This window comes from Amorphotheca resinae, assembly GCF_003019875.1.
Source record: "Amorphotheca resinae ATCC 22711 unplaced genomic scaffold M430scaffold_10, whole genome shotgun sequence".
Taxonomy (NCBI): domain Eukaryota; kingdom Fungi; phylum Ascomycota; class Leotiomycetes; order Helotiales; family Amorphothecaceae; genus Amorphotheca; species Amorphotheca resinae.
In genome coordinates this window covers 912,536-935,817 of record NW_020194480.1, presented here as the reverse complement: position 1 = coordinate 935,817, position 23,282 = coordinate 912,536, and the positions used below count along the sequence as shown (strand labels likewise).

The following is a 23,282-nucleotide window of genomic DNA, read 5'->3' as shown; positions in this document are numbered from 1 at the left end:
TACATAAATAAGCATCGCACTGCTTATACACAAGGGAGCTGACCTAACTCACCTTAGCTCACCATCCTCATTCTGATTGGCGTGTGATAATCAGATGTTCTACCAGACCGAGACCCTTTTTGCCCCCGTATCTGGAAATACCCCTGAAGCGGCATCTACGCTAGGCTCAATTTAGGTTACAAATAACCGCAACCGCCTGTTTGTCCAGAGATCTATTCGATGACAACCCCAACTACCAATTCAACTAAAGCAAAGCATGTCTCTTAAGTTTCAGAATTATTCACTACTTTGCTGGCCATATACATCTAGAACAATTGTTCGTCGAGATATTCGACCGTCGATTGCTGCCACGTTTGCGTCTTTAGTACGAAGGCAGAGTGCCAACCGCGCAACAGCAACGCCTCTCCTCAGCGCTGAGAGGTCTAATGGTAGTGGTATGTGTAATGGTATTGCATATCCTCATACTTACGGATCCTAATGTTTGTAGTGGAAGATATTTCAGAAGAGGAGCTCTACAGATACACAAGGAATCGCTGGATGTACGTTTGACATTCGTCCGTACTGCTCAAGCCTCAAGTTATGTGTGTTAACGCCAACCTGACACAGATACAATGAATCACTACAACTGTCAAAAAGATATCTCAAATTTGACCTCCAACAACTCCTGAAAGCTGCAGTTACAGCGGTGTCTAGCGAGGGTGCCCGTTATTGTACGTCTCTATGATACCTGCTATTCATGCATGACATTCATGGCTGACTTGGATTTGAGGCACTCGAGTTCTCAAGTGTCGTGAAGGGCTTAATAATAAAGTTTACCTTCTTACAATGGATAATGGCTCAGAGGTCCTTGCAAAGCTCCCAAATCCGATTGCGGGGCCTGCTTATTTTACAACGGCGTCAGAAGTAGCTACCCGCGAATTTGTAAGTACTTCTATCCCTAAACCGAAGATTTAAACCTAACTTTTACACGTTAGCTACGCGATGTATTAGATATTCCTACTCCTCGTGTCATTGCCTGGTCTGCTGATCCAAACAATTCAGTTGGTGCAGAATACATCTTAGAGGAAAAGGCCCCAGGCAAACCATTAGGCAGTCTTTGGTATCAATGGCCCATGAAGCACAGGCTTAAAATGATATCGCAGATTGTGGAGATAGAGCGGAAGCTCGCATCCACAAAATTCGTGAAATCTGGTTGCATCTATTTTAGGAGCGATATTTCAGAGGATATGTCCAGCGATATCACCCTAACAACTGGTGTGCCAATACACTCGTCGGTACATGAACGTTTCAAGTTAGGGCCGCTCGTCTCAAGCGGGCTGTGGCGGGGTGATAGGGCTGGCATGGACATGAATAGGGGACCCTGTGAGTCTTCCATTTAGTGTGTGCAACTAGGCTTGGTCTAACGGTACGCAGATAACGGACCGCTTGAATTTGTAGAGGCTATGGCTACAAATGAGATAAAGTTTATCAAAACCTATGCCCATCCTCGTATGAATTATCATCGGTCCTCCATAGAACCTGAGTTGCCCGAGGAGGTGCTTGATCTCTTAGATCGGTATCTTCAACTCGCTCCAGCTATAGTGCCTCCCCCAGGGACGGACGATACACACTCTCCAACGCTTTGGCATCCAGACCTCCATCTTGACAATGTATTCGTCGACCCCGATTCAAAGCAAATCACTCGCATAATTGATTGGCAATCAGCTGCCATTATGCCCCTCTATTACCAATGTGGTGTCCCGAGAATGTTTCACCATCCAAGAACAGTCGGTGATGGTTGGGCCTTGTCCAAGCTTCCAGAGGATTATGACAGCCTCGACCAAAGCGAAAAGGCAAAGATTGACAGTGACCGGAAGAGCGAGGCTTGCCATAAATATTACGAGGCTGAGACCAAGAGCAAAAACCCGAGGCATTGGGCTGCCCTGCAACTGGAAAATGCCGATATGCGAATAGAACCATCACGCCTTGTTATTAACGTATGGGAGGATCACGATGTATTTTTCCTTCGCCGGGCACTGCTTTCAATTGTCGAGCAATGGCAAGACCTTTGTCCGGGGTCTGATATATGTCCTGTGAGCTTTACCGAGCAGGAACTTGCAGTACACGCGGCCGAAGAGGAGAGTATGAGTAACGTTGGTGAAATATTAAGGCTCTTTCGGGAGAATTGGGGACTGCCTTCAGATGGGATGGTAGATCCAACCGATTATGACCGGATACGGATTGCTGTGGCGGAGCTCAGAGATTCATTTATTGAGGATGCTGATAATGACGCGGAAAAGGAACTCTTCGCGAGGCTATGGCCGTATCAGGATGCGGACAGCTAAGAGACGAGTGTCAACAACTTCACGAAAGCGCTCTACTGGTAGGGGTTTTTCGCGAACCTGACGCTCAAATTCGATCAGGGATTCGTGTACTCATCACACGGCCTGACGAATTCACGCCGTATACTGGTAAAGCAACCGAACAAGAGGTATATAGTTACCAACGCAAAGTGGGTTCAATTCTATATGCTACTATAGTCACCAGGCCTGACGGCATGCGATCAGCCACGAGGATATCCTAGGTCCTTACCAATCATTCGCCGGAACACCCACTAGCTACAGATACAGTCATATGATATCTGTATGCTACCGTACGAGCGGGCGCCAAGACTAAGGAGAGCCGTCGGACGACGAACGAAGACAGAAGGACGAGGATTCAGAAAACGAGTAGCTCCTGTTCAAAAAACGCGAGCAGGAGCGAAGAGGAGAGGTAAAAAGGGAGCGAGATTAGCGGAAGTTTAAGCGAAGGCCATGGAGTGTCCCCCTTTCTTAATACCGATGCTACGCCATCTAGCTATCAAATACGGGGGATGCAGGGAATACGGGACGCCCCTTTGCCTGCTCCAGAGACGCCGCGTACGCTGACGATCCTAATACTCGACGTAGTACTGAAGGATACGTATTCCAGCTAGTCGATAGACCGGTAGACTGGAATAAGGGAATTACTACAGCGCTTCTAGGAGAAAATCGAGAACTTTCAATCATTGAATAGTGCATCTGGAACACCACGACTCTCAGTAATAGAATGTAAACCACATTCCTCTGCGCTCGCCCCAGGGGTGACGGTAGTAAAACCCCTGAGAAGCTTGGGCCACCTTGATAGATAAGCGAGCTAAGCGAGGGGTCTTCAACGTCCCTCGGTCCGTCCTGATTGTCCCGATTGCTTCTCGCGCCTTTCCAAGCTCGTCGCCACAACTCCATCCTCCATCCTCCCCTCCCTCTGCTCCTTGAGTACCCGTGAACCGCACAACTGCCCATGATGCAACGGTGCCATTCGCGGCTCCTTGTGCAGAGGCGTCTGCCTCTTTCATTTGCCCCATGTTCTCCTTCAGCGCATCCACCAGCGGTCCGGACTCTACAAATCGACTACCACCCATTGCCCCAATTGCGGACAAGGACGAAACTTCCTGTATCTTATCCTTCGCCCCTCACCCAAGTCTCCAACGTCCGCAAGAAGGCTCCGGCTGTTGGTCATCGCGTGGTGCGTGGATTCTGTGAATCTCGTCGATATCAGAGCTCTGCAGTTGCCGCGGACGTGCCGAGCTTTGCTTTTGCTTTCGAGTACAACCCCTCTTCCTTTCTTCCCTTCTTTCCCTCTTCCGCGAAGTTGCATTCGCTGACAAGTCCTGATTTTAAGTATCGACGGCGTTCTCCTCAGATCCTCAGCCCCAATTCCCGGTGCCGCCCAAGCTCTGAGTCACCTCCACAACAACAATATCCCCTTCATTCTGTTGACCAATGGCGGTGGAAAGCACGAGAGCGCACGCGTCGCGGAGCTGAGCGAGAAACTAGGCGTCCCTCTCTCCGAAGACAATTTTGTCCAGTCACATACACCGTTCAAGCAGCTTGTCGAAGGTTCCGAGACTATCGGGAGCTTGAAGGACAAAACAATTCTGGTAACAGGTGGAGATGGAGACAAATGTCGAAGGGTCGCTGAGATGTGAGCATAACAAAAAGAAGAGGGGCGAAACGATCCTGATGATGGAAATAGGTACGGCTTCAAAAATGTTGTAACACCGGGCGATATCCTCATGGCATATCCGACAATCTGGCCCTTCAGCAAGGTCTTCTCCGATTACTACAACAAATCCACCCGACCGCTTCCACGCCCGGTAGACCTCAACAATATCGCAAACTCTCTCAAAATAGACGCCATATTTGTCTTTAACGATCCCCGCGACTGGGCCCTCGATTCCCAAATCATCCTCGATCTCCTTCTCTCAAAGGAAGGCTACCTCGGCACCTATTCCGAGAAGAACGGTAACCCAAACCTTCCAAATAACGGCTGGCAACAAGATGGCCAACCGCCGCTCTTCTTCTCCAATCCCGATCTCTTCTGGGCTGCTTCTTACCACCTGCCCCGACTTGGCCAAGGCGGTTTCCAAGCTTCCCTACAGGGAGTCTGGGAAGCGACGACCAGCGGCGCTGCGCTGGAGCGTACCGTGATAGGCAAGCCATACCCCACAACCTACAACTACGCCGAGAAGGTCCTCAACAAGTACCGCACACAAATGCTTGGTGGCAACGGCGGTAAACTGCAGAGAGTGTTCATGGTAGGCGACAACCCGGAAAGTGATATTAGAGGCGCGAACGAGTACCAAAGCCCATTGGGCACGAAATGGACGAGCATTCTCGTCAAAACGGGTGTTTTCCGCGCAGGCACTCAACCAAAGTACGTGCCAACAACAATCGCGGACGATGTCTTAGCTGCGGTGAAATGGGCATTGAAAGAGGAGGGATGGAGCAATAGTATATGAGTTGGTTCTCTATTAGATAGGACTTGGGTTCCAGTACTTGGTGGCCAGCATGCTGTGCCTTGCATTGTGGGAGTTCGGTGCATATAAGATGGTAGATTTAGATGGGCTTAGAGGCGTTTATATAGATGCACTGATATATGAGAAGTCAGTGAATGGCAATCTTTTTCCCCTCTCGCATCATTTCCTCATTAAGTGATGCGTCGGATGTCAAACTTGGGTATATACCGTCACAATCTTTGTATCCCCTCATCCCAAACAAACAACTACTACAACGCCAATGGATCAAGTTACCGGCCGCATTGTCCTATGCCGCTACAGTCCGAGGTCATCTAGGTATAGCGTGGAATGAACTATATCACTATCATTTTGACTGATCATTACTCCCTCAAGGAATCTTTCCAGATGCAATACAACCATGATAAGTAAAAGTGCCAACGATCAAATTCAACGACAACGAGAAAAATATATCCACAACGACAATAAACCGTTGTTAATATATTTTATACCATGGTCCATGGAGAGAGAGAGAGAAAGTATTGAAAGGTTCGCGTTCAGGCAATGACGATGTGTTTGTCCTTCTGTGAATACTTCTCGGAATCTAATCGAGACAAACGGTTGGCAGCGCCACTAAAATCTAATCGTCGGCCTCACCCTAGGGTGGGAGACATGGTAGTGAAAACCGGTGCGTAAGTAGGAACAAAGATGGGGATGGTGGGAGTTTATATACTGCGCTTCTCGCTACATCCGAATCAAGGCTCTTGATTGAAGTTTAAGTTGAACCCTGATATGGCAGTGAATCAATGAAACCCTACTGCGATTCGCTTGTAGAGACTGCATGCAGCGTTCTGAATGTCCTGCCGGAAAGAAAGAGGAAACGGTGAGTGATGTACCTTATGTATCTCTAGAACAAGCTTCAAAATGACAAAGTGAGCATTTGCACCTCCTCGAGTCCCTCTGGGTAGCGGTTTGTCTCTATTCCTTGATCTTAACGTGCTAAATAAGATCCCTAAAAAGACGGTCCCACATCGCATCGGTATCAGGAGCTGATAGACCTTTATATGTAGTGGCTTTTGTGGGGTTCTTCCAGAAGCTATTGAAATTTGAAGTCAAAGATTACCTCCTCTTAATAGACCGTATCTTGTGCAAAAGTTGTAAATACCAACTAGTTACTGCAGAAAATACAAGGCATCTACACTTCTGGAACTTTGGGGGAAGGAGATGTGCACTTTGCCGCCTGTCTTTCTGGTGTTGTTGGAAAAGTAGGACTGTAGGATGAGGAATAAAAGCAAAATATATGATAGAAAATAGTTGCTGTGATAGAAAAAGATCTTCAAAGGTAGTGAAACTCTTTGCCGGCGGTTCAGAGCTTTATTTTCGGGCTGTTTGTTTCCTTCGTGGCTTGGAAGTGCGCTGTATCTCCCTAATTGATCGAGCATATTGCTCAATTCTAACAGAATACTACTAAAGTAACTGTCCTACTTGACCTTTTAATATTTTCTAGACACTAAGAGAGGAACAGGTCGTGAGAGGAGAACTCGAGAACTCTCTCGTGTTCGCGGAAGCAAAGCAAGCCTTTCAAACTCAATAATGACACGGGCTATCTGGGGTACGAAAAGGCCAGATCCTATAACAATCTTCTATATCCGGCTAAGTGCGAACCGAGGTGCAGAATTCCAGCTTTGGATTCCTCATGCATGTCGTTTCTTTAACCCACTACAGTCCCGTTCCGTATAAGAGACGGAAATGGATGAGATTGCCGGCGGAGAAAGAGCGGCAGGACGGCACACGAGTACAGGGAGACAGGGGCAGCAAAATCTACAACTTAAGCCTGGAACTTAACAGGGCGCTGAAGATCTTCCATACACCATAAACTCCCATCCTCCAGATAGCACTGATGCTGCTCGTATCGCTGGGGGTCTAGCTTATTGTGATGCTGAAGCACTATAGTCTATGGTGTCAAGCTCCAAGCTCCAGATATATGCTCTTTCTGGGTGAACTTAGGGTCAGTTCCTGAGTGAGATTCAGGGAAAAGACAAAAGCCATAACAACACAGGACAATACCTAAATTTACTCCTCAAGATCCGTGGTCATAAAGAGATGCGCAGTATCCTGCCGGCTGTGTCTCAGCTTATCGGCTTATCGGACTTATCGAGTAGTTCCTGTACCCCGCACAATCGTCCCGTCTTTGCATTATGGTGGGGCAACTCTAGATTCTATGTGGGGTAAGTATCAAGGAAGGTTGCTTGTATTTAAGCTTACTCGGAAAAGACCACGCAAGCCGTCCCGGATTATCGGTATCGGGAGAATGCTGAAGTCAATCTATACCGGCGAGGCCTTCGTAAGATTTTCCAGACTTTGACATTTTGTTCTCATTGGTCGCGCTCTGTGAGGATTCACAAAAGCAATTCAGGCGGAGCTGAGAGATCATTGTTTTATTTTTCTGCCAGCCCTTTACTTCGTCCATTCGTGGTACTCAAGCTGGGCCAATTATTTCGCTCCTTTGCCACCGGCATGGGAAAGGAGTCGAGCTACGTCCCACTCGCGCAGAACGAGCTCGAGAAGAACTAATCGATCGACAAAATGAAGGGTTTCTTTGTCGCCGTCGTCGTCCTTTCTATAACTTCTGCGGTATATTCTGCGGCGATTGGTGAGCTTAGACGTAGCGAAGTACAGCTCGGGAGCTCTACGGCATACCACTTGGCCTGGTAAACACCATTTTATATGATTCTGTGTGCTTGAATACAAGAGATGGTTTTAGGGGAGGGGCTTGGGGTAGTCTTTGGCCTGCCTGTTGAAGAACTCGTAGAAAGAAAATAAAATTACTGTCCACCTCTTCAGTGTCTTCACAAATCAAAACCATATCACAAAGTCTCATTACGTTCAAAAGGATCTCTGCAAGGGTTCCAACAAAAGCTCGGGCTTTGGTGGAGCAAGTATGTACAATGATAGGCTGTGCTCCAAGTACAAATTATTTCTTTGAGAATTTCGGGCCAATTCTGGAAAATTGTTACCACACACACGATGTCTTTGTTCAGATACTTGCTTAAATATTCTTTTGTCAGACCCCGAGATATGCAACAACAAAACCAACATCATGACCCAATCCCGATTTAACAGAGAGTTGGAAAAACAGTCCAGATTGGATGATAAGGACGAGAAAATGGGAATCAGAGTTCAAGGGAAAGATAAAGCAATGCCAAACGAGGAAGAAACAACCGCAAGCGAAGGAGACCCTATCAGTGAAGACAGTTGGGAAGTAGTAGAGAACTCTCTAGACAGCCATGACACCTCAATTGAAGCACGATTCATAGGTTGCGGACAGAAACCAAGGACGTGGGTTTCAGGGCCGCCTCCGATACCAGAGGAGATCTCAGCGGGGGACCGCAGAGATGAGGCAAGTTGAAACAAGAACGGGGTTCTCAACCAATAAGAGAAACTACTTCAGCTTCTTCACCATCTTGTATTCAACAGCCAGAAGACAGGTTCTGGGGTGGGTCAAATGCCGGGGGAATAATGAATCTGCTTCTCGATGCTGAGCGAGGCATAATTCAGGTTTGGGACATTAGTAGAGACTTTCCAAGAAGCAATAACCATTTCTATCGAGATTCATATGTTGCCTGCAAATAATTAAGACTGTCCGCTCTTATTTTGATGCCTTTATTCTTTCTTAGTAGAGGAGAGGTCTGGAAGGTCTTGGAGGTTGTCTGTGTATTATGTAAGAAAGCCACTAAACGCCAAAAAACGCGGTTCATTCTTTTGCGCGTATCGTGGCGCTTCTCTGACGCGACGTCCAAACCGATTCTCCTTTTCTCCCCGACAACCGTGCTCTCTCTCTCCCAACACCATCTCCTCTCCATCATCCACCATCCAGCCCCCTCAACCCCTCAACCCCTCAATCGGCAATAAGATCACTCAGTGGCCCCGACCCCTACGATAGCGACATAATGGCCCCCGCCCACCAAGCCAAACGGCCCTACGCTGGCTCCCAACCCCCTATAACCTCCTACTTCACCCAATCACCCAGCACCACCTCGCCCCGCACAACCTACTCTGTCTCACAGCTACCGCACGACTCTACCTCCGAGCTTCGCCCTTCTCTCCCGCCCAGCATCCAGGCCAATCTCTTATCGGTTGGCATGCGTGTCCGCAAATCTGTTCCTGAAGGCTACAAAACCGGTTCCTATTCTGCTTTCACTTTATTTTCCGATCCAACGCCGACGCCAGAACGGAACCCAGTAAAGAAGATAACCCCGAGACCTAGGACGAGGGAGTTGGCGCCCTTTTGTGGGATTATGAAAGTCGGAGGCCTGGCTCAGCAGCAGTCGGGGGCATATGATGAAGGTGACAGCAGTGCCATTGACCTTGACTATGACGACGAGGATGAGGTTCCGCCGTTAAGCCAAGGTAGCACGAATAGTGATGTCAGTGTTGATGCGCCTGTGGTGAACAAGAGGAGATTTGATCTTGATGAGGAAGAGGAACAGGTGGATGATGTACGGGATGCTGTTACCGTCTTGGGGCAGAGAGTAATGGCTGTTCCGAGGAGGAGAGGAGCTTCGAAATTCGGGGCTGGGCTTGCGATAGTGGGGCAGGAGAATTCAGATGCCGATATGGATTTTGAGGAAGCGACCTTCTTGGATTATGATTTGTTGCCAGAGGTGGAGATGGGTGGTGCTTAGGGAGCGCATGAGGAGGTTACATTGTGTATTATTGGTTGGGTTTATATCCTAAGGGAGGGATTGGTGATCTTACACAGCTGGCGTTAGGGAGTTTGCATTTAGGACATGCTTGTACGCATTATCCGGAACCTGGGGTCTCGGATAATGAGCGAGTGCTCAGATTCTACGCATGGAAGGATTTGACACTAATACAGGTACACCTTCTGACTTGAAGAATTACATACCCTTTGTTTCATTTCTAGTCTCCCGTCCCCCAACGTCTGACTCCGTGAGCCTGGTTCTGGTCAAGGCCTGTGTAGATTTATGTCAAAAAGGGATAAGAAGTGAAGACATTGACGGAAAAGGGGAAAGGAGAGTAGAACATTTAGACCCTGGGAGAGTAAAGCTGTGCTCAAAATATATGGAGGGAAGCATGGATGAGACCTGGAGACCTTGCCCCCTTTATAAGCGAAATAGGCAGTGAGGCTTGATACTCGCCAGAGGAGAGAAAGGGGGGACGGCGGACCATGTCACGTGATGTCGACTTATCCAAGAGACCAGATCTCGAGGTAGTCTTTAATAAATCCCCCGAGTTACTTGTACTCCATATAGATAGAAAGCACAGATTTCACAAAGGTTGGTTCTATTATAGTTCTTATATATGGCAGGAAAATAACTTTTCTCCGAAGCACGACGTCATCTCCACAATAACCTGCATAAATGTGAGCGGGGGAGTACTTCTGCGCAGGTATATCATGTCCTTGATAGCATTCCCTCTTTTACTCCTTAATACCGCAAGGCAGCAAGTGTAAACTCAAGGTTCAAGATGCCGACAGCAGTTGTAACAGGGGCTAATAGCGGGATCGGCTGGAAATTTGCGGAGAGACTTGTCAGTGAGGTATGAATCAATGGTTTCCTGGATTATTAACTCTATTTTCCCAGGATTTGGGAGAGTTCTCCACTGAGATATAGAGAGTGAGGGCCTTACACTACAAAAAGAGACAAGGTCCTCTTAATGATGGAAGGAGAAACTCTTTGATATTCACGTGACTCTCTTTGCCTTGAATGATGCGCAACTCTACCTACTCCAAATCTACCTAGGTATAGATCTAGGTAAAAGAGATCCTAATAAACCGTCTGTAGGGTTGGACTGTTTACGCCTGTGACCTCGTGGTCGGGTCGAACATGCGCAACCTCGGCGCCGCGAGTCTCCACCAACTAGACATCACCTCCCACGCATCCATCGCCGGGTTCAGTCAAGCTCTAGCTTCCCAACCCGTAGATCTCCTCCTGAACATTGCCGGTAAAGCACACTTGCAACTTCCAGTCCCATCCCATCCCCACCATTCCACATATACAGCAAGCTAAGAGATCCCGGACTAGGAATCATGCCCCCCAAGGCCAGCGATACGTTAGAAACCGTGTCTCTATCAACACTCACCAAGACTTTCGAGACCAATACATTTGGCCCCCTGCTGCTCGTTCAATCGATTCTTCCGAATCTCCTCTCGCCAGAAGCGCGCAATCCAACCATCGCGAATGTGTCTTCGCGAGTGGGGTCCATCGGGGACAATTCTTCAGGGGGCGCGTACGCGTACCGAGCGTCGAAGGCGGCGCTGAATGCGGTGAGCAAGAGCATGGCGGTGGATTTGAGGGAGAGGGGCGTCACGGTCGCGATTATGCATCCGGGGATTGTGAAGTCGGGGTTGGATCCTGCGTCGGCGGAGCTGAAAGAGGCGGTAGAGCCGGAGGTGGCGGTGAGTGGCTTGTGGGAGGTTTTGAAGCGTATTGGGCTGGAGGACACTGGGAGGTTTTGGAATAGGGAGGGAAGGGAAATAGAATGGTGATTTTTGGGGAGGGGTGGAGCTGCTGGTTAGTTCAATAACAGAAGAGACTGCTTGCCTGTGGGTTGGTTCATGTAAAGTGGAAGGCGTGATAGAATGAAAGGTAATTAGGCTCGTTTCTAAATTTGGGAACAGCCTTTGATCGATGTCCATGTATAATTCTGCATGTAATGTATAGAGGAACTGAGATAGTTGGGCGGAGAGCGAGAGTTGGTTTGTGGAGTCTCCCTGTTCCAAATCTGGTAACTTTTCTGATCTCAGGCAGACTCAACATCGGAGCCAACGAATCAGTCAAATGGCTTCCCAGCTAACCATCTCGTCAGCATGTCAAGAGCCACCTCTGGCTGATCCTGAGGAACCTGTTATATTGCTCGTTAGATCTAATCGCTTTCGAAGAAAATTTCGGGTTCTAACGCACCATATGCCCAGAGCCATCAATCGTGACCAATGCAAACCTCGTCTTCTTCTGATCACCTTCAACCATCTTAACATTGACCTCCTTGAACGTGCCAACTTCCTTCTCTTTACCACCCACAATACTCTTCCAGGGCTTCAACTCCTTTGACGTAAATTCCGCCTGGCCTTTCCACTGAAGATTAGACGTCCAACGTTTCGCACCGGCGGTGTTACAGGCCAGATCCAGATTTCCTTGATAGATTAAAACGTCGATCTGATTTGCCAGGAGATACTGTAGTTGCGGCTCCATGGAAATCCCGAGGTCAGTGGTCAGTTCGAAGGCTAGAGAAACTTCCGCTGAGTAAAAGGAATAGTTTTTGATGGCCGAGGGCACATTGAGAGCCTCAAAAGAACTCTGTAGATTAAGATATTTCTCAATCATGGGCGTGCTAGCATAGCAAAAGTCTTCAATCTCGCAAGGTGCAGTGACTAAATATGAAGCCGGATCAGCTGTGTTCTATCAATGTGAAGGGGAAGTGCTCTTAATCAGAAACTACAAAAGAAAAGTGGTACTTACTGTCAAATCGATTACGGCCACCTTTTCCTGACTCGCCATCATAGTGAACAATCACTCCATCCCAGCATACCATGTTAGCAGCGCTGCAAATTGCAGGGTCGGGGCGCTCATAACATGTTCTTAAGACGTCCATGCAGCGGGGTAAGTTAGCCGCCATGATTTCACAGCGAGTTTCGTTAAAAATAGGTGTTTCTACCCCTGGGTTGGTAGTACAGAGTGTCTCCCAGTACCCATAGGCGGTGTCCAACGGCGACACATAACCATTACCAATAGCCACAGATTTCAATGGAACTTGAGGTTGATGCGGGTGTAAAATATTCTGGCTCAAAATCTCTGCACCTAAGGCGGGAATGTAGTGACCCTATTCTCAATATCAGCAAGTTTCGAACGTCTATATATAGCCAAGATCACAAGTTTTTGTGGATGCTAATCGAAGCAAATCCCGAAGTACTCACAGCATAGCTCTCCCCCGTAATGATAAAAGGTCCGTTTAGATGCTCGGGGAAGACCTGGCTCACGAACATCTGCATGAACAGATGCACATCGGCAGCAGTCGTGAAAGAATCTCCCGGGACTACTTCCCCCTCATCGACATATGAGAACCCAACACCGGCAGGTTGGTCTAAGAATATCAAAGCCGAGTCTTTGTTCCAACCATACGGATTGTATATAGTTCCATTGCCATGTTCATTGATCAGGCATGGGCCGAGCTCTTGAAGCATCCCCAACATACTGGAACCTCCTGGACCGCCTGTCAGCCATAGAGTGAGCGGGGAGGAGGTCGATTCAGAATTGTCGTTCTCGCTCGCAAAGTACCAGAAGAAAAGATGCTTATTGCCGACATCCAGCCAGCCAGTATATTGGTCTACAGGAGTGTCACAAAGAGTTGCATTTTGGCGCTTGATGCGAATGGAGTGCTGCGGAGACACGTGACTCTGATAAGTTATGAAATCAGATGATTCTTCAAAGGGCACATATTCTCTGATGGGGACCTGGGGTACAATAGATGCTAAAGCAGAACAGACCAAGAAAGGGAGCAAAACGGGGACGAGCATGCTGGGCGGTTGAAAGATGTGTAAGATTGATGAATCTCTTATCAGAAAGGAAGTTGGATTAGGCTCCCGGCGCTTCCTCTGCCTATCGGCCAATCAGATCAAGCGGCGCAGCAATCACGTGAGAACTCCTACTCCTCGCAAGCTCAACCCAGGTTGTTGTAGATATAAGGTACGTACTTCTCTTCCTTTGCTATCTCAGTTTGATCTGGATCAAAAAATCCAGTTAAATTTGTATGTGACGAACGCTTGTGGGAGATAGAACCACGAAGTAAACCTGCCCCGCCCTCAACTCCTTCGAGATTTGAATCCTCCCAAGTCCTTAAGTCCCAATGTTTTGTTCCGAACACCTGTACCTCGGCTCCCCAAATTACCAACCAATAGTGCCCTCTCGAGGAATTTGACCAGCTCTGCGCGGCAGTCAGTCTCATTTCAACTCTCCTCCTTGACGGCCATGACCATACTTGCATCGTCTCATCATCTCCCATGTCATCGTGGCCGCAGCTTGTGTCGCCAGAGCTTTGTATCACCGTCGCAGTTGATTACAATAACTCATCGCTCCCACTCGCAACGCTGTGCTCAATGGCATCCAAAATCTCTCTCTCCTCAAATACCGGCCCTTGACCATCACATTTTGCAACTTTCTTCAACCTCTCGCTCACATTCCCAACATCCACTAATCCCTTCTCGTAAAGCGGGTGCTTTATGATATAGTCCCAGGTTGCACCCGCCGCCAATAGCCTCTCCCCCTTGTCACTGATTACGATCCTATGACTGGGCGTCTTGTTCTCATGCGCGTGCAGCACCTCAGTGTAGAAATCGGTAGGGCTATACCGCATAGGTCCCGCGTCAGGGAGATTGGGCGAAGAGGGGTTGGCAGAGGTAGCTCTTAGGATCTCGTTCTCCGTGGCAGCCTTCTGGAGTTGCTGTTTTAGGCGCTCGTTTTCTTCCACGATGGATAGCGAGTTCTTTTCGAGGGCTACGAGTTTGGCTTCTAGATCTTTAACGTGGCGCTCTTTGCGCTCACGGAAGGCTCGTTGCCTGCTAATCATGAGTTTCCGCCAAGAACAAAAGGACAGAAAGGAGAGCAAAGCTTACGCAGCGCGATTCTGAGCCTTGCGTTTCAGCTGTACGGGTGTCAAATCCCTATCTTCCTCGTCACTGTTACTACCTCTCCGAGACTCTTCCACATTCATCTCAAGCTGTACATCAAAGCCTTTATTTGGGCGGATGTTGGGTTTTTGCTGGGTATTGGGAGCTTTGTCCTGATGTAGCCCATTCGGGGCGAACTGGTTGTAATCGAAGGTCTGGAATTGATTGAAATCATCCTGTCTTCCAAATTAGATGTAAAGGGGCTAGGAACGAGAAGGGGGACGAACAGGTGGGGAGTTGCTGAAGTCGTCCGAGTTGCCGGAGGCTGTATGAGCGGGTGTTGGAGGGAGACCCAGGAACTGGTACGGTTGCGGGGCTGCGGCGAAATAAGGGTAGTCCATCGTGAAGATCCAATCTGTCCGCGGGGGACACGTCGTCAGCGTTGCGCAGATGGGTTCGTGAATGGAGACGGATTGAACCGGCTGAACTCGATGTTAAATGGCCTACAATGCAATACTGGCGGATTGTGGTTGAAATTAAGAAAGACTTCGGGTAGATTATTGTACGGAGGAGGTTACTGAAAGGTTGGCGCTAGTCCTTGTCGATAAGCCTCACAGTGGCACCCTGGATAGTCTGGACTCTGGACTCTCGGTCCGGGAGCTTCGACCAGCTTCTGGGCCGGCCAGGAACATAAGCCCCTGTCAAAAGATGCTGTATACTGAAAGAATCCAAGTCGCGATGGGAACAGGAACATATCTGTCTTTTTCAACTTTCATATACAATACTGCTAGCCAGGGGATATTCCCAAGGTAGTGATTAGGTCCCCAGGTCCTTGTTCCGGGATGCGCTCGCTTCCAGTATCATGTCGCATATCTGATGAGATAACCAGCTTCTCGTATCAAATCATCCGGTATAGTGTAGGGGTTAACATACTCCGCTTTCATGACCACATTTCAATGTGCTGTCAGAGAACCGGAGAGCCCCGGGTTCGATTCCCGGTACCGGAAATATCTTTTTTGCAATAATGTTATTTTTGTCGCTAGAAAAAAATCATGCTTGAAGCAGAGTTGAGATAGATCTGTTGATTTCTTTTTTGGGACACTTTTCTTTGTTCTTATGCCACATTTGCTTTCTTTTTTTTGGGCTCCCTTCTGCTTTCTTTGAACCGTCGGTTGCCGGATCCCTCAGGTCGAGGCTCGCTACCCCGACAGAATGAAGAACTTCATACAACCATTGAAAACAGGGAGGCATTAAGCAGGCAGACACTTCACTTTGGCCTTCACCTTCACACTGACTGAAGTATATTGGCGATACTGGATGCCTTTATTATCAGGAGTTGATACTTCCCAAACATACTTGTACAGTATCTACTTGTAGTCAAGCAACCAGGAGAAAGAAGTTGTTGGCAGACTCATTGGAATAAAAGCAAAGAACTTGAAGGGCCTTGCAGAGTCATCCTATGACAGCCAAAGTCAACTCTTGTGTTTTGATTCGGTAATCGATTAATCACCAGAGTTGTCGTTCACACACACTGCCCCTTTTCGTTCCAACCAAAGGCGGGGCGGAGATTCTACTACTGGGACTGGGTTGGCTGCATCGCTTCACAACACACATTATATTTATTGTCCCCATTATGCCCATTAGATCTGCTAAGAATGTTCAATAAGACAGTCGGAACCTAAACCATGGCTCTCTCGAGCCTCGTTGTAGATTGGAGATGGTTCTCCAGGATGTTTCTCCGCTCCGCTCCACCAAGGCATTCCGCTCGCTTAATTAGCTTCAGCCCACCGGCGGATTTGGCTACGTCGCGACTTCAAGAACACATCTGGAGTAACTTATACCCAAACCTTCTTGACCTGCGATTCATGAAGCTGAGGAGCTCACCTCCCTCACCATGAGTTACAGCAAGAAAGACGAAGACGCCGACTCGGCCATCATGAGGGTCGACAGGACATCTGTCTTCCAAGAGGGTCGGTGAACCCCTTATATTTGACAACACAGCTAACAGAAGACAGCACGATTGTTCAATTCTTCCCCCATACAGCCTCGAAGATGTCGAGTCCTTCTCACGAAAATTGCCTTAGTTTTGTATACTGGGGAACGATTTCCTACCAACGAGGCCACAACCCTTTTCTTCGGAATCTCGAAGCTCTTCCAAAACAAAGATGCCAGCTTACGACAGATGGTCCACCTTATCATTAAGGAGCTGGCGCATTCGGCGGAGGACATTATTATGGTTACGAGCACGATTATGAAAGATACTGGCGGTGGTACAGACGCGATCTACCGACCGAATGCAATTCGTGCGCTCTGCCGTATCATTGATGTAAGTTCGCGCGCATTTGGCAGAAGGGGATATAATTGACAATCCTAGGCGTCTACTGTCCAAAGCATTGAGCGTGTTATGAAGACCGCAATCGTTGACAAGAATCCATCTGTTTCCTCCGCCGCTCTCGTTTCCTCCTACCACCTCCTACCTATTGCCCGCGATGTTGTTCGAAGATGGCAGAGCGAGACACAAGAAGCGGCTACATCTACAAAGTCTTCTAGTGTGTTCTCCCTCGGATTCTCCACGTCAAGTGGACAGATGCCGGTCAACAACTCCACCATGACACAATACCACGCGATTGGACTGCTCTACCAAATGAGGATGCACGACAGGATGGCATTGGTGAAGATGGTTCAACAATTTGGAACCGCAGGGGCTGTGAAGAGTCCTGCTGCAACTGTTATGCTTGTTCGGCTGGCGGCTCAATTGGCTGAAGAGGATCAACAACTCCGAAGGCCAATGATGCAACTCTTGGACGGCTGGCTCCGACATAAGAGCGAGATGGTTAATTTTGAAGCGGCAAAAGCAATCTGTGATATGCGCGATGTCACAGACGCTGAGGTGACCCAAGCTATCCACGTTCTCCAACTCTTCCTCACTTCCCCTCGTGCTGTCACTAAATTCGCAGCAATTCGAATCCTCCACAACTTCGCTTCCTTCAAGCCTCAAGCTGTCCATCCTTGCAACCCCGACATCGAACTTCTCATTTCAAATAGCAACCGCTCGATTGCGACATATGCCATCACGACTCTACTTAAAACTGGAAATGAGGCTAGCGTTGATCGCTTGATGAAGCAAATCTCTGGCTTCATGGCTGATATCACGGACGAATTCAAGATCACAATTGTTGAAGCCATACGGACCTTGTGCTTAAAATTCCCCAACAAGCAGGCTGGTATGCTAGCATTCCTCAGCGGTATCCTGCGCGATGAAGGTGGATACGAATTTAAGCGTGCAGTTGTGGAGAGCATGTTTGATCTGATCAAGTTTGTTCCGGAATCAAAAGAGGATGCTTTGGCACATCTTTGCGAATTCATTGAAGATTGTGAATTTACAAAGTTGGCCGTCCGAATTCTTCATCTCCTAGGTATCGAAGGACCTAAGACCTCGCAACCAACCAAGTACATTCGATACATTTATAACCGAGTCGTACTTGAGAATGCCATCGTCCGAGCGGCAGCAGTTACAGCTCTCGCGAAATTCGGTGTAGGACAGAAGGATCCAGAGGTCAAGCGGAGTGTAACTGTTCTCCTCACAAGATGCTTGGACGATGTTGATGACGAGGTTCGTGATCGAGCGGCGCTGAACTTGAGACTCATGTCCGAATCTGATGAGATGGCCGATCGATTCATCAAGAATGGTAAGCTTGTCTTCATGTTTACCTAGAACATGCTAACTCCAAGACAGAAAACTCTTTCGCGCTCCCATATTTCGAGCATCAATTGGTCATGTATGTGACTGCTGACGATAAGTCAACATTTGAAGATCCATTCGACATCTCAGCGATCCCTGTCGTTACCAAAGAGCAGGCAGACGCTGAAGACAGAACAAAAAAGCTTACGACTGTCACCCCAACTGTCAAGGCACCAAAAGCAGGACCTACCAAATCCGCAGCGACAGGCGCCGAGGCTGTTGCATCAGCTTCCGCAGCTGCTCAAAAGTACCAACAAGAGCTGCTCAAGATCCCAGAAATGCAACCTTTTGGCAGCGTTCTGAAATCATCGCCGGTGGTAGAGTTGACCGAATCAGAGACGGAGTACGTTGTTTCGGTAGTCAAACATATCTTCAAGGAACACGTCGTGCTTCAATACGAAGTCAAGAATACGCTACCAGATACAGTACTCGAAGATGTCTCCGTCGTAGCTACCCCTGCAGAAGATGAAGAACTGGAGGAAGATTTCATCATCCCTGCAGCCAAACTTGTCACCGATGAACCAGGAACCATTTACGTTTCCTTTAAGAAGACAAATGGCGAAACATCATTCCCAGTCAGCAGCTTCACGAATGTTCTCAAATTCACCACCAAAGAAATCGATCCCACAACCGGTGAGCCCGAGGAGACCGGCTATGAGGATGAATATCAAGTTGAGGATTTGGACCTCACTGGCAGCGATTACGTTCTCCCAGCTTTTGCTGGTAACTTCAACCATATCTGGGAGCAAGTTGGTGCAGCTGGTGAAGAGGCAGAAGAGACGTTACAGCTCAGCGGCGTTAAGAGCATTGCAGGTGAGTAGTTCATAGCTAAAGTGATTGGTGAAATGATGCTGATAATTTTTAGATGCTACCGAACAGCTCGCCAAGACTCTTTCGTTGCAACCTCTTGAGGGCACCGATGTACCCGTGAACACGACAACTCACACGCTCAAGTTGTTCGGAAAAACTGTCACTGGCGGCAGAGTTGTCGCCAATATCCGAATGGCATATTCTACGAAGACGGGTGTCACGAGTAAACTCGTGGTGCGCAGTGAGGAGGAAGGTGTTGCAGCTCTGGTAATTGGGTCTGTTGCTTAGGACTAGCGAGTATATGGAGTTGAATTTTATGCATTTTAATGAGGTCTAGATGACTGGTTTGAAATGCAAAGGCCAAACAAAGATAGGGCTTTTGATCTTGTACGGAGTCAAGAAGGAAGAAAATGGAACGTAAATTACCGAAGACAGAGGTACTACATTATACGTGGTGCAACAATGCAAACCAAGGTAGATCAAATCCTGTGAGGTACCTCCTGTAATGAAGCTGCGGTCTTGTCCATATGCCTTTTTATATTCGGGCCTTGAAATTTGGCTACTACCTTCTCACAAGCCGGGTCTTACCTATGCATTTGGGGGACTAAGGCCGGGGAGTTGGTCAAGCTAATCCCCTCATCCCGAGGCTTCAAGGAAAATATCTACCTACCCACCTAGGTAGCTAAAATACCTTATCTTAGTTAGGTAAGGTAGGTAGGCGTCCTAAGGTTTGGAGATGTCCACCCTTCTTCGTTCATGATGTCACGTGAACTTAGTCATCCTCCTCGTTTCCTTCCCCAAAACTTCTCAGAACCTCCCACGCACGATTCGCACGATTCGCACGTTTTCGATTGCGAAGTGCAACAAAACCCATCTTCGTTCACGAATAGCACGTGAATTTAGTCATCCTCCAGATTTCCAGTCCCCTAAACTTCTGAGAACCTTCCACGCACGATTCGCACACTTTCGATTGCGAAGTGCAACAAAACCCTTCTTTGTTCGCAAATAGCACGTGAATTTAGTCATCGTCACTTCCGGTCTCACCTCTCCCACGTACGATTCGATTTGTCTTGCGAAATAAACAAAAAAACTGTCTTTGCATGATCTTTCAATCTCAAATACAGTAGGTCCAGGGCCACGGTGGAAATTTGTCTCGCGATGTCCGGCTACGTGCTTCCCCAGGACTTTCTCACGTACGTAAGGGCCATTGATTTGGACATCTGATTCAGGGTGTAATAGAGTCGAGCCATAGGAATGGTGCTGTAGCTCTCAGGATTCTAATCTGCTTTTACTGACCATGGCTTCTCTCATCCGGCTGGACCAGCTCCTTAAAGGCAAGACGAGCACGTACATTATTGACAAGCAACTCCACGAATCCATTTGCCTAGCAACGTATGAGATATAAGCTTCTGTCTACCCCGTGCTTGAAGTGCTAGCTTGAGCAATAAATAAACAGTGACCAGAGCGAACAGACTGTCGTGATCAAAATTGTTTAGCATTTCCGCCTGAGAAGAGCGCGATATAAATCATAAGCTTCCAAGCCCGAACACCTTCTCTCCGTCCCCTGATTGAAGAGATAGAAGATCCTTTTGACCTGCCGGCTCTTGTAACAAAGCGGAAACAAGAGCGGAGATGACAATAGAAAGACTATCTAGACATCTAATGACCAAATGAAGAGGCAGCTCTTTTTAAAAGAGGGCGACTGTCACAGAAACTTCCGTGGCCTTTCAGTAACTATTGCTGCCGTAAGGGTTGTGGACTTGCAGAGTCTTCAACATTGTAATAGACTGGTTTTTTAAGTTTCTTAATCAAATGATATAACAAGACAGAGCATGTGGTTCAAAGCCTGCCCTTGTTGCGCGGCCTTTCCAAGTGTGGTGGCATGTGAATCAGACTCCACGCATGCGAGGGATGCCAGTTGCGTGTTTGATACAATTAGATGCATGGCCAGTAATAAAAATATTTGACATTCTCGAAGGGCAAGATATGTCAAACTGTCAACTTTTCAACCCTGGTTTGTTGCCCCTGTCTGATAAGTGTGATGGGACCCGGAATCCCGGTAAAATGACGTGGGGTGCTGCTGCGCGTCTTTCGAGTTTCCAGGAATTATTTTTTTTCTTCGCGACTCGATTCGAAAAGGCCAGCAGCGGCATTCCACCTGCGAGCAGACAACCGTCCTCGGTCCCATCCCCCCATTCCACCTCTCGACATCTCTCCTCGTCTCTCAGCAAACGGCAAGATGGTTTACGTGCGTCAGGAAAAGCTGCCACACCTCAAGCAGTACAAATACAGCGGTGTCGACCACAGTCTCCTCTCGCGCTACGTGCTGAAACCGTTCTACACAAATGTCGTTATCAAATTCTTCCCCATGTCGATGGCTCCGAATCTCATCACATTGACTGGGTTCTCTTTCGTTATTATCAATGTGTTGACGCTGTTGTGGTATAATCCGACGCTGGATCAGGATTGTCCGCCGTGGGTGTACATAAGCTGGGCAGTGGGGCTGTTCTTGTATCAGACGTTCGATGCGGTGGATGGGACGCAAGCGTGAGTGCAAGCCTACCTCCCTATACTTTGGCAGATGGCCTGGAAAGATTGGCAGAGGCTTGAATTGGATTTAGCTGACGGTGAGATCTGGGAATAGGAGACGAACTCATCAGAGCGGGCCCCTGGGAGAACTCTTCGATCATGGAGTTGATGCACTGAATACCGCACTCGAATGCCTCATTTTCGCCGCTACCCAGAATCTGGGCATGGGATGGAAGACCGTCATGACATTGTTCGCATGTGCGTACCCTTCTCTCTATCCGCCCCGTATACCTACCTTCTACCTTAACCTCCGCTAATACCTTCCAGCCCTTCTGACGTTCTACGTCCAAACCTGGGATGAATACCACACCAAGACCCTGACCTTGGGCCTCATCTCCGGTCCCGTCGAGGGAATCGTATGTCTTGTAATTGTGTACGCATTTACAGGTATCAAAGGTGGCGCTTCTTTCTGGCAGCAATCGATGTTCAAGACAGTGGGCATTCCCAAACATGCCATTATACCGGACTACATATACGAGTTGGCGTTTAATGAGTGGTATATGGTCCTAGGAGCTTTCGTGCTGATCCTGAATACCGTGCAATCGTGCGTCTTCCCTTCTTCCCTCACATATTCCACTTCTAACCCGATCCTTGCCATAGATCTATGAATGTAATCAGAGCCCGCCGCGCCCAAGGCGACAAATCCCGCTATGCGCTCGTCGGCCTGGTCCCCTTCTTCATTACTTGGACCCTCATCCCTGCCTATCTCTACCTCAACCCTGAGATTCTCTACAACCATCTGGTGCCCTTCGTCTTCTTCTGCGGTCTCGTCAATGCTTACTCTGTTGGCCAAATGATCACCGCGCATCTGGTCAAGCTGGACTTCCCTTACTACAACGTTCTGGTTCTGCCACTTGCCTATGGTGTTTTTGACAGTTTGGGTCCATGGTTACAGCAGACAGTTGGCTTCGGTTGGCCTAGTGCACTGGGCAATGGCGTATACCAGGTTGCGTATATGTTCATGATGCTGGGAGCGGCCGTCGGTGTCTATGGAAGCTTTGTCGTAAGATTCCTCCCTCTTCACCCCCTCTTCCCTAGGCGATGCTGATGGACAATAATAGGTCGATGTCATAGTTACGATCTGCGACTATCTTGATATCTGGTGCTTGACGATCAAGCATCCCTGGAATGAGAAGGAAGAGGCGAAGAAGGAGAAGAAGAAGAAGCGCTAGAGAAGGATGGATAGATAGATACCCCTAACGGCGGAGTTAATGGTAATAACTGGTTTATATGGATGTACACTCGACGCTTCGCGGGGCGTCTGTAGAATACTGTACAATTTTGTAAGAATATAAAATAGATGCTGAGCTGCGAGAATTCCAAGCATATCTACTCTCATAAGTTTGGTGAGTCGCGGATTACCAATTTAAGATAGGAGGAAATGTCAAGCCAATGGTTTGTTATGATCTTCAAGCATCACATACATCTCTCTAGCTTGGCACAATGGTGCGGAAGATCAGGTAAGACACGGGGTAGTGCAATCGTGCACGATAAGCTAAACCCCGCAAAACAGGAACATCATGGATGTGGGGCAGACGGACAAATATATCTTGCTTTACCCCTTCCGGCTATTTGGCCAGCCTTGGAAAAGGCTTACGAACCATTCTAGAACGTTTAATTAAGCTTGGACAATCCAATTCATGAATGCCAGAAGTGAGTAAATCTGATATGGTGGAGCAGCTACAAGATGACGAGTTCCCACATCATTGACATGGCCATATCAA

General features: G+C 48.1%; 9 protein-coding genes across 9 annotated transcripts; 7 read left to right on the top strand and 2 right to left on the bottom strand.

Moving 5' to 3' along the window:
- Positions 1–471: 471 nt before the first annotated feature.
- Positions 472–2,335, top strand: M430DRAFT_126148 (hypothetical protein). Its single transcript, XM_024861973.1, has 5 exons — positions 472–539; positions 607–710; positions 770–921; positions 975–1,362; positions 1,414–2,335. The coding sequence occupies exons 1-5, from the start codon at positions 478–480 to the stop codon at positions 2,322–2,324; spliced, it is 1,617 nt and encodes a 538-aa protein (XP_024718526.1). The 5' UTR covers positions 472–477; the 3' UTR covers positions 2,325–2,335.
- Positions 2,336–3,300: 965 nt separating this feature from the next.
- On the top strand, positions 3,301–4,798 carry M430DRAFT_52821 (hypothetical protein; the record flags this gene model as incomplete). The annotated part of the gene is made up of 3 exons (XM_024868331.1): positions 3,301–3,602; positions 3,679–3,981; positions 4,033–4,798. The coding sequence occupies 3 exons, from the start codon at positions 3,301–3,303 to the stop codon at positions 4,796–4,798; spliced, it is 1,371 nt and encodes a 456-aa protein (XP_024718525.1).
- Positions 4,799–7,378: 2,580 nt separating this feature from the next.
- Positions 7,379–8,201, top strand: M430DRAFT_270308 (hypothetical protein; the record flags this gene model as incomplete). Its single annotated transcript, XM_024865504.1, has 3 exons — positions 7,379–7,503; positions 7,637–7,731; positions 7,861–8,201. 3 exons carry the CDS (start codon positions 7,379–7,381, stop codon positions 8,199–8,201), a joined length of 561 nt encoding a protein of 186 aa, XP_024718524.1.
- A 401-nt stretch (positions 8,202–8,602) lies between these two features.
- M430DRAFT_36628 (hypothetical protein) lies at positions 8,603–9,704 on the top strand. The gene has a single exon (XM_024866966.1). The coding sequence runs from the start codon at positions 8,743–8,745 to the stop codon at positions 9,475–9,477; it is 735 nt and encodes a 244-aa protein (XP_024718523.1). The 5' UTR covers positions 8,603–8,742; the 3' UTR covers positions 9,478–9,704.
- Positions 9,705–10,599: 895 nt separating this feature from the next.
- On the top strand, positions 10,600–11,420 carry M430DRAFT_36627 (hypothetical protein). The gene is made up of 2 exons (XM_024866965.1): positions 10,600–10,759; positions 10,840–11,420. The coding sequence occupies exons 1-2, from the start codon at positions 10,642–10,644 to the stop codon at positions 11,301–11,303; spliced, it is 582 nt and encodes a 193-aa protein (XP_024718522.1). The 5' UTR covers positions 10,600–10,641; the 3' UTR covers positions 11,304–11,420.
- Positions 11,421–11,587: 167 nt separating this feature from the next.
- M430DRAFT_106949 (hypothetical protein) lies at positions 11,588–13,328 on the bottom strand (the record flags this gene model as incomplete). Its single annotated transcript, XM_024861117.1, has 4 exons — positions 11,588–11,659; positions 11,719–12,185; positions 12,274–12,634; positions 12,729–13,328. 4 exons carry the CDS (start codon positions 13,326–13,328, stop codon positions 11,588–11,590), a joined length of 1,500 nt encoding a protein of 499 aa, XP_024718521.1.
- A 539-nt stretch (positions 13,329–13,867) lies between these two features.
- M430DRAFT_107491 (hypothetical protein) lies at positions 13,868–14,521 on the bottom strand (the record flags this gene model as incomplete). Its single annotated transcript, XM_024861157.1, has 2 exons — positions 13,868–14,366; positions 14,424–14,521. The coding sequence occupies 2 exons, from the start codon at positions 14,519–14,521 to the stop codon at positions 13,868–13,870; spliced, it is 597 nt and encodes a 198-aa protein (XP_024718520.1).
- Positions 14,522–16,311: 1,790 nt separating this feature from the next.
- On the top strand, positions 16,312–19,257 carry M430DRAFT_107108 (hypothetical protein; the record flags this gene model as incomplete). Its single annotated transcript, XM_024861136.1, has 5 exons — positions 16,312–16,387; positions 16,433–16,743; positions 16,792–18,106; positions 18,154–18,972; positions 19,025–19,257. The coding sequence occupies 5 exons, from the start codon at positions 16,312–16,314 to the stop codon at positions 19,255–19,257; spliced, it is 2,754 nt and encodes a 917-aa protein (XP_024718519.1).
- Positions 19,258–21,099: 1,842 nt separating this feature from the next.
- On the top strand, positions 21,100–22,891 carry M430DRAFT_44425 (hypothetical protein). Its single transcript, XM_024867702.1, has 5 exons — positions 21,100–21,516; positions 21,614–21,756; positions 21,826–22,102; positions 22,159–22,561; positions 22,620–22,891. The coding sequence occupies exons 1-5, from the start codon at positions 21,209–21,211 to the stop codon at positions 22,728–22,730; spliced, it is 1,242 nt and encodes a 413-aa protein (XP_024718518.1). The 5' UTR covers positions 21,100–21,208; the 3' UTR covers positions 22,731–22,891.
- The last annotated feature ends 391 nt before the right edge of the window (positions 22,892–23,282 follow it).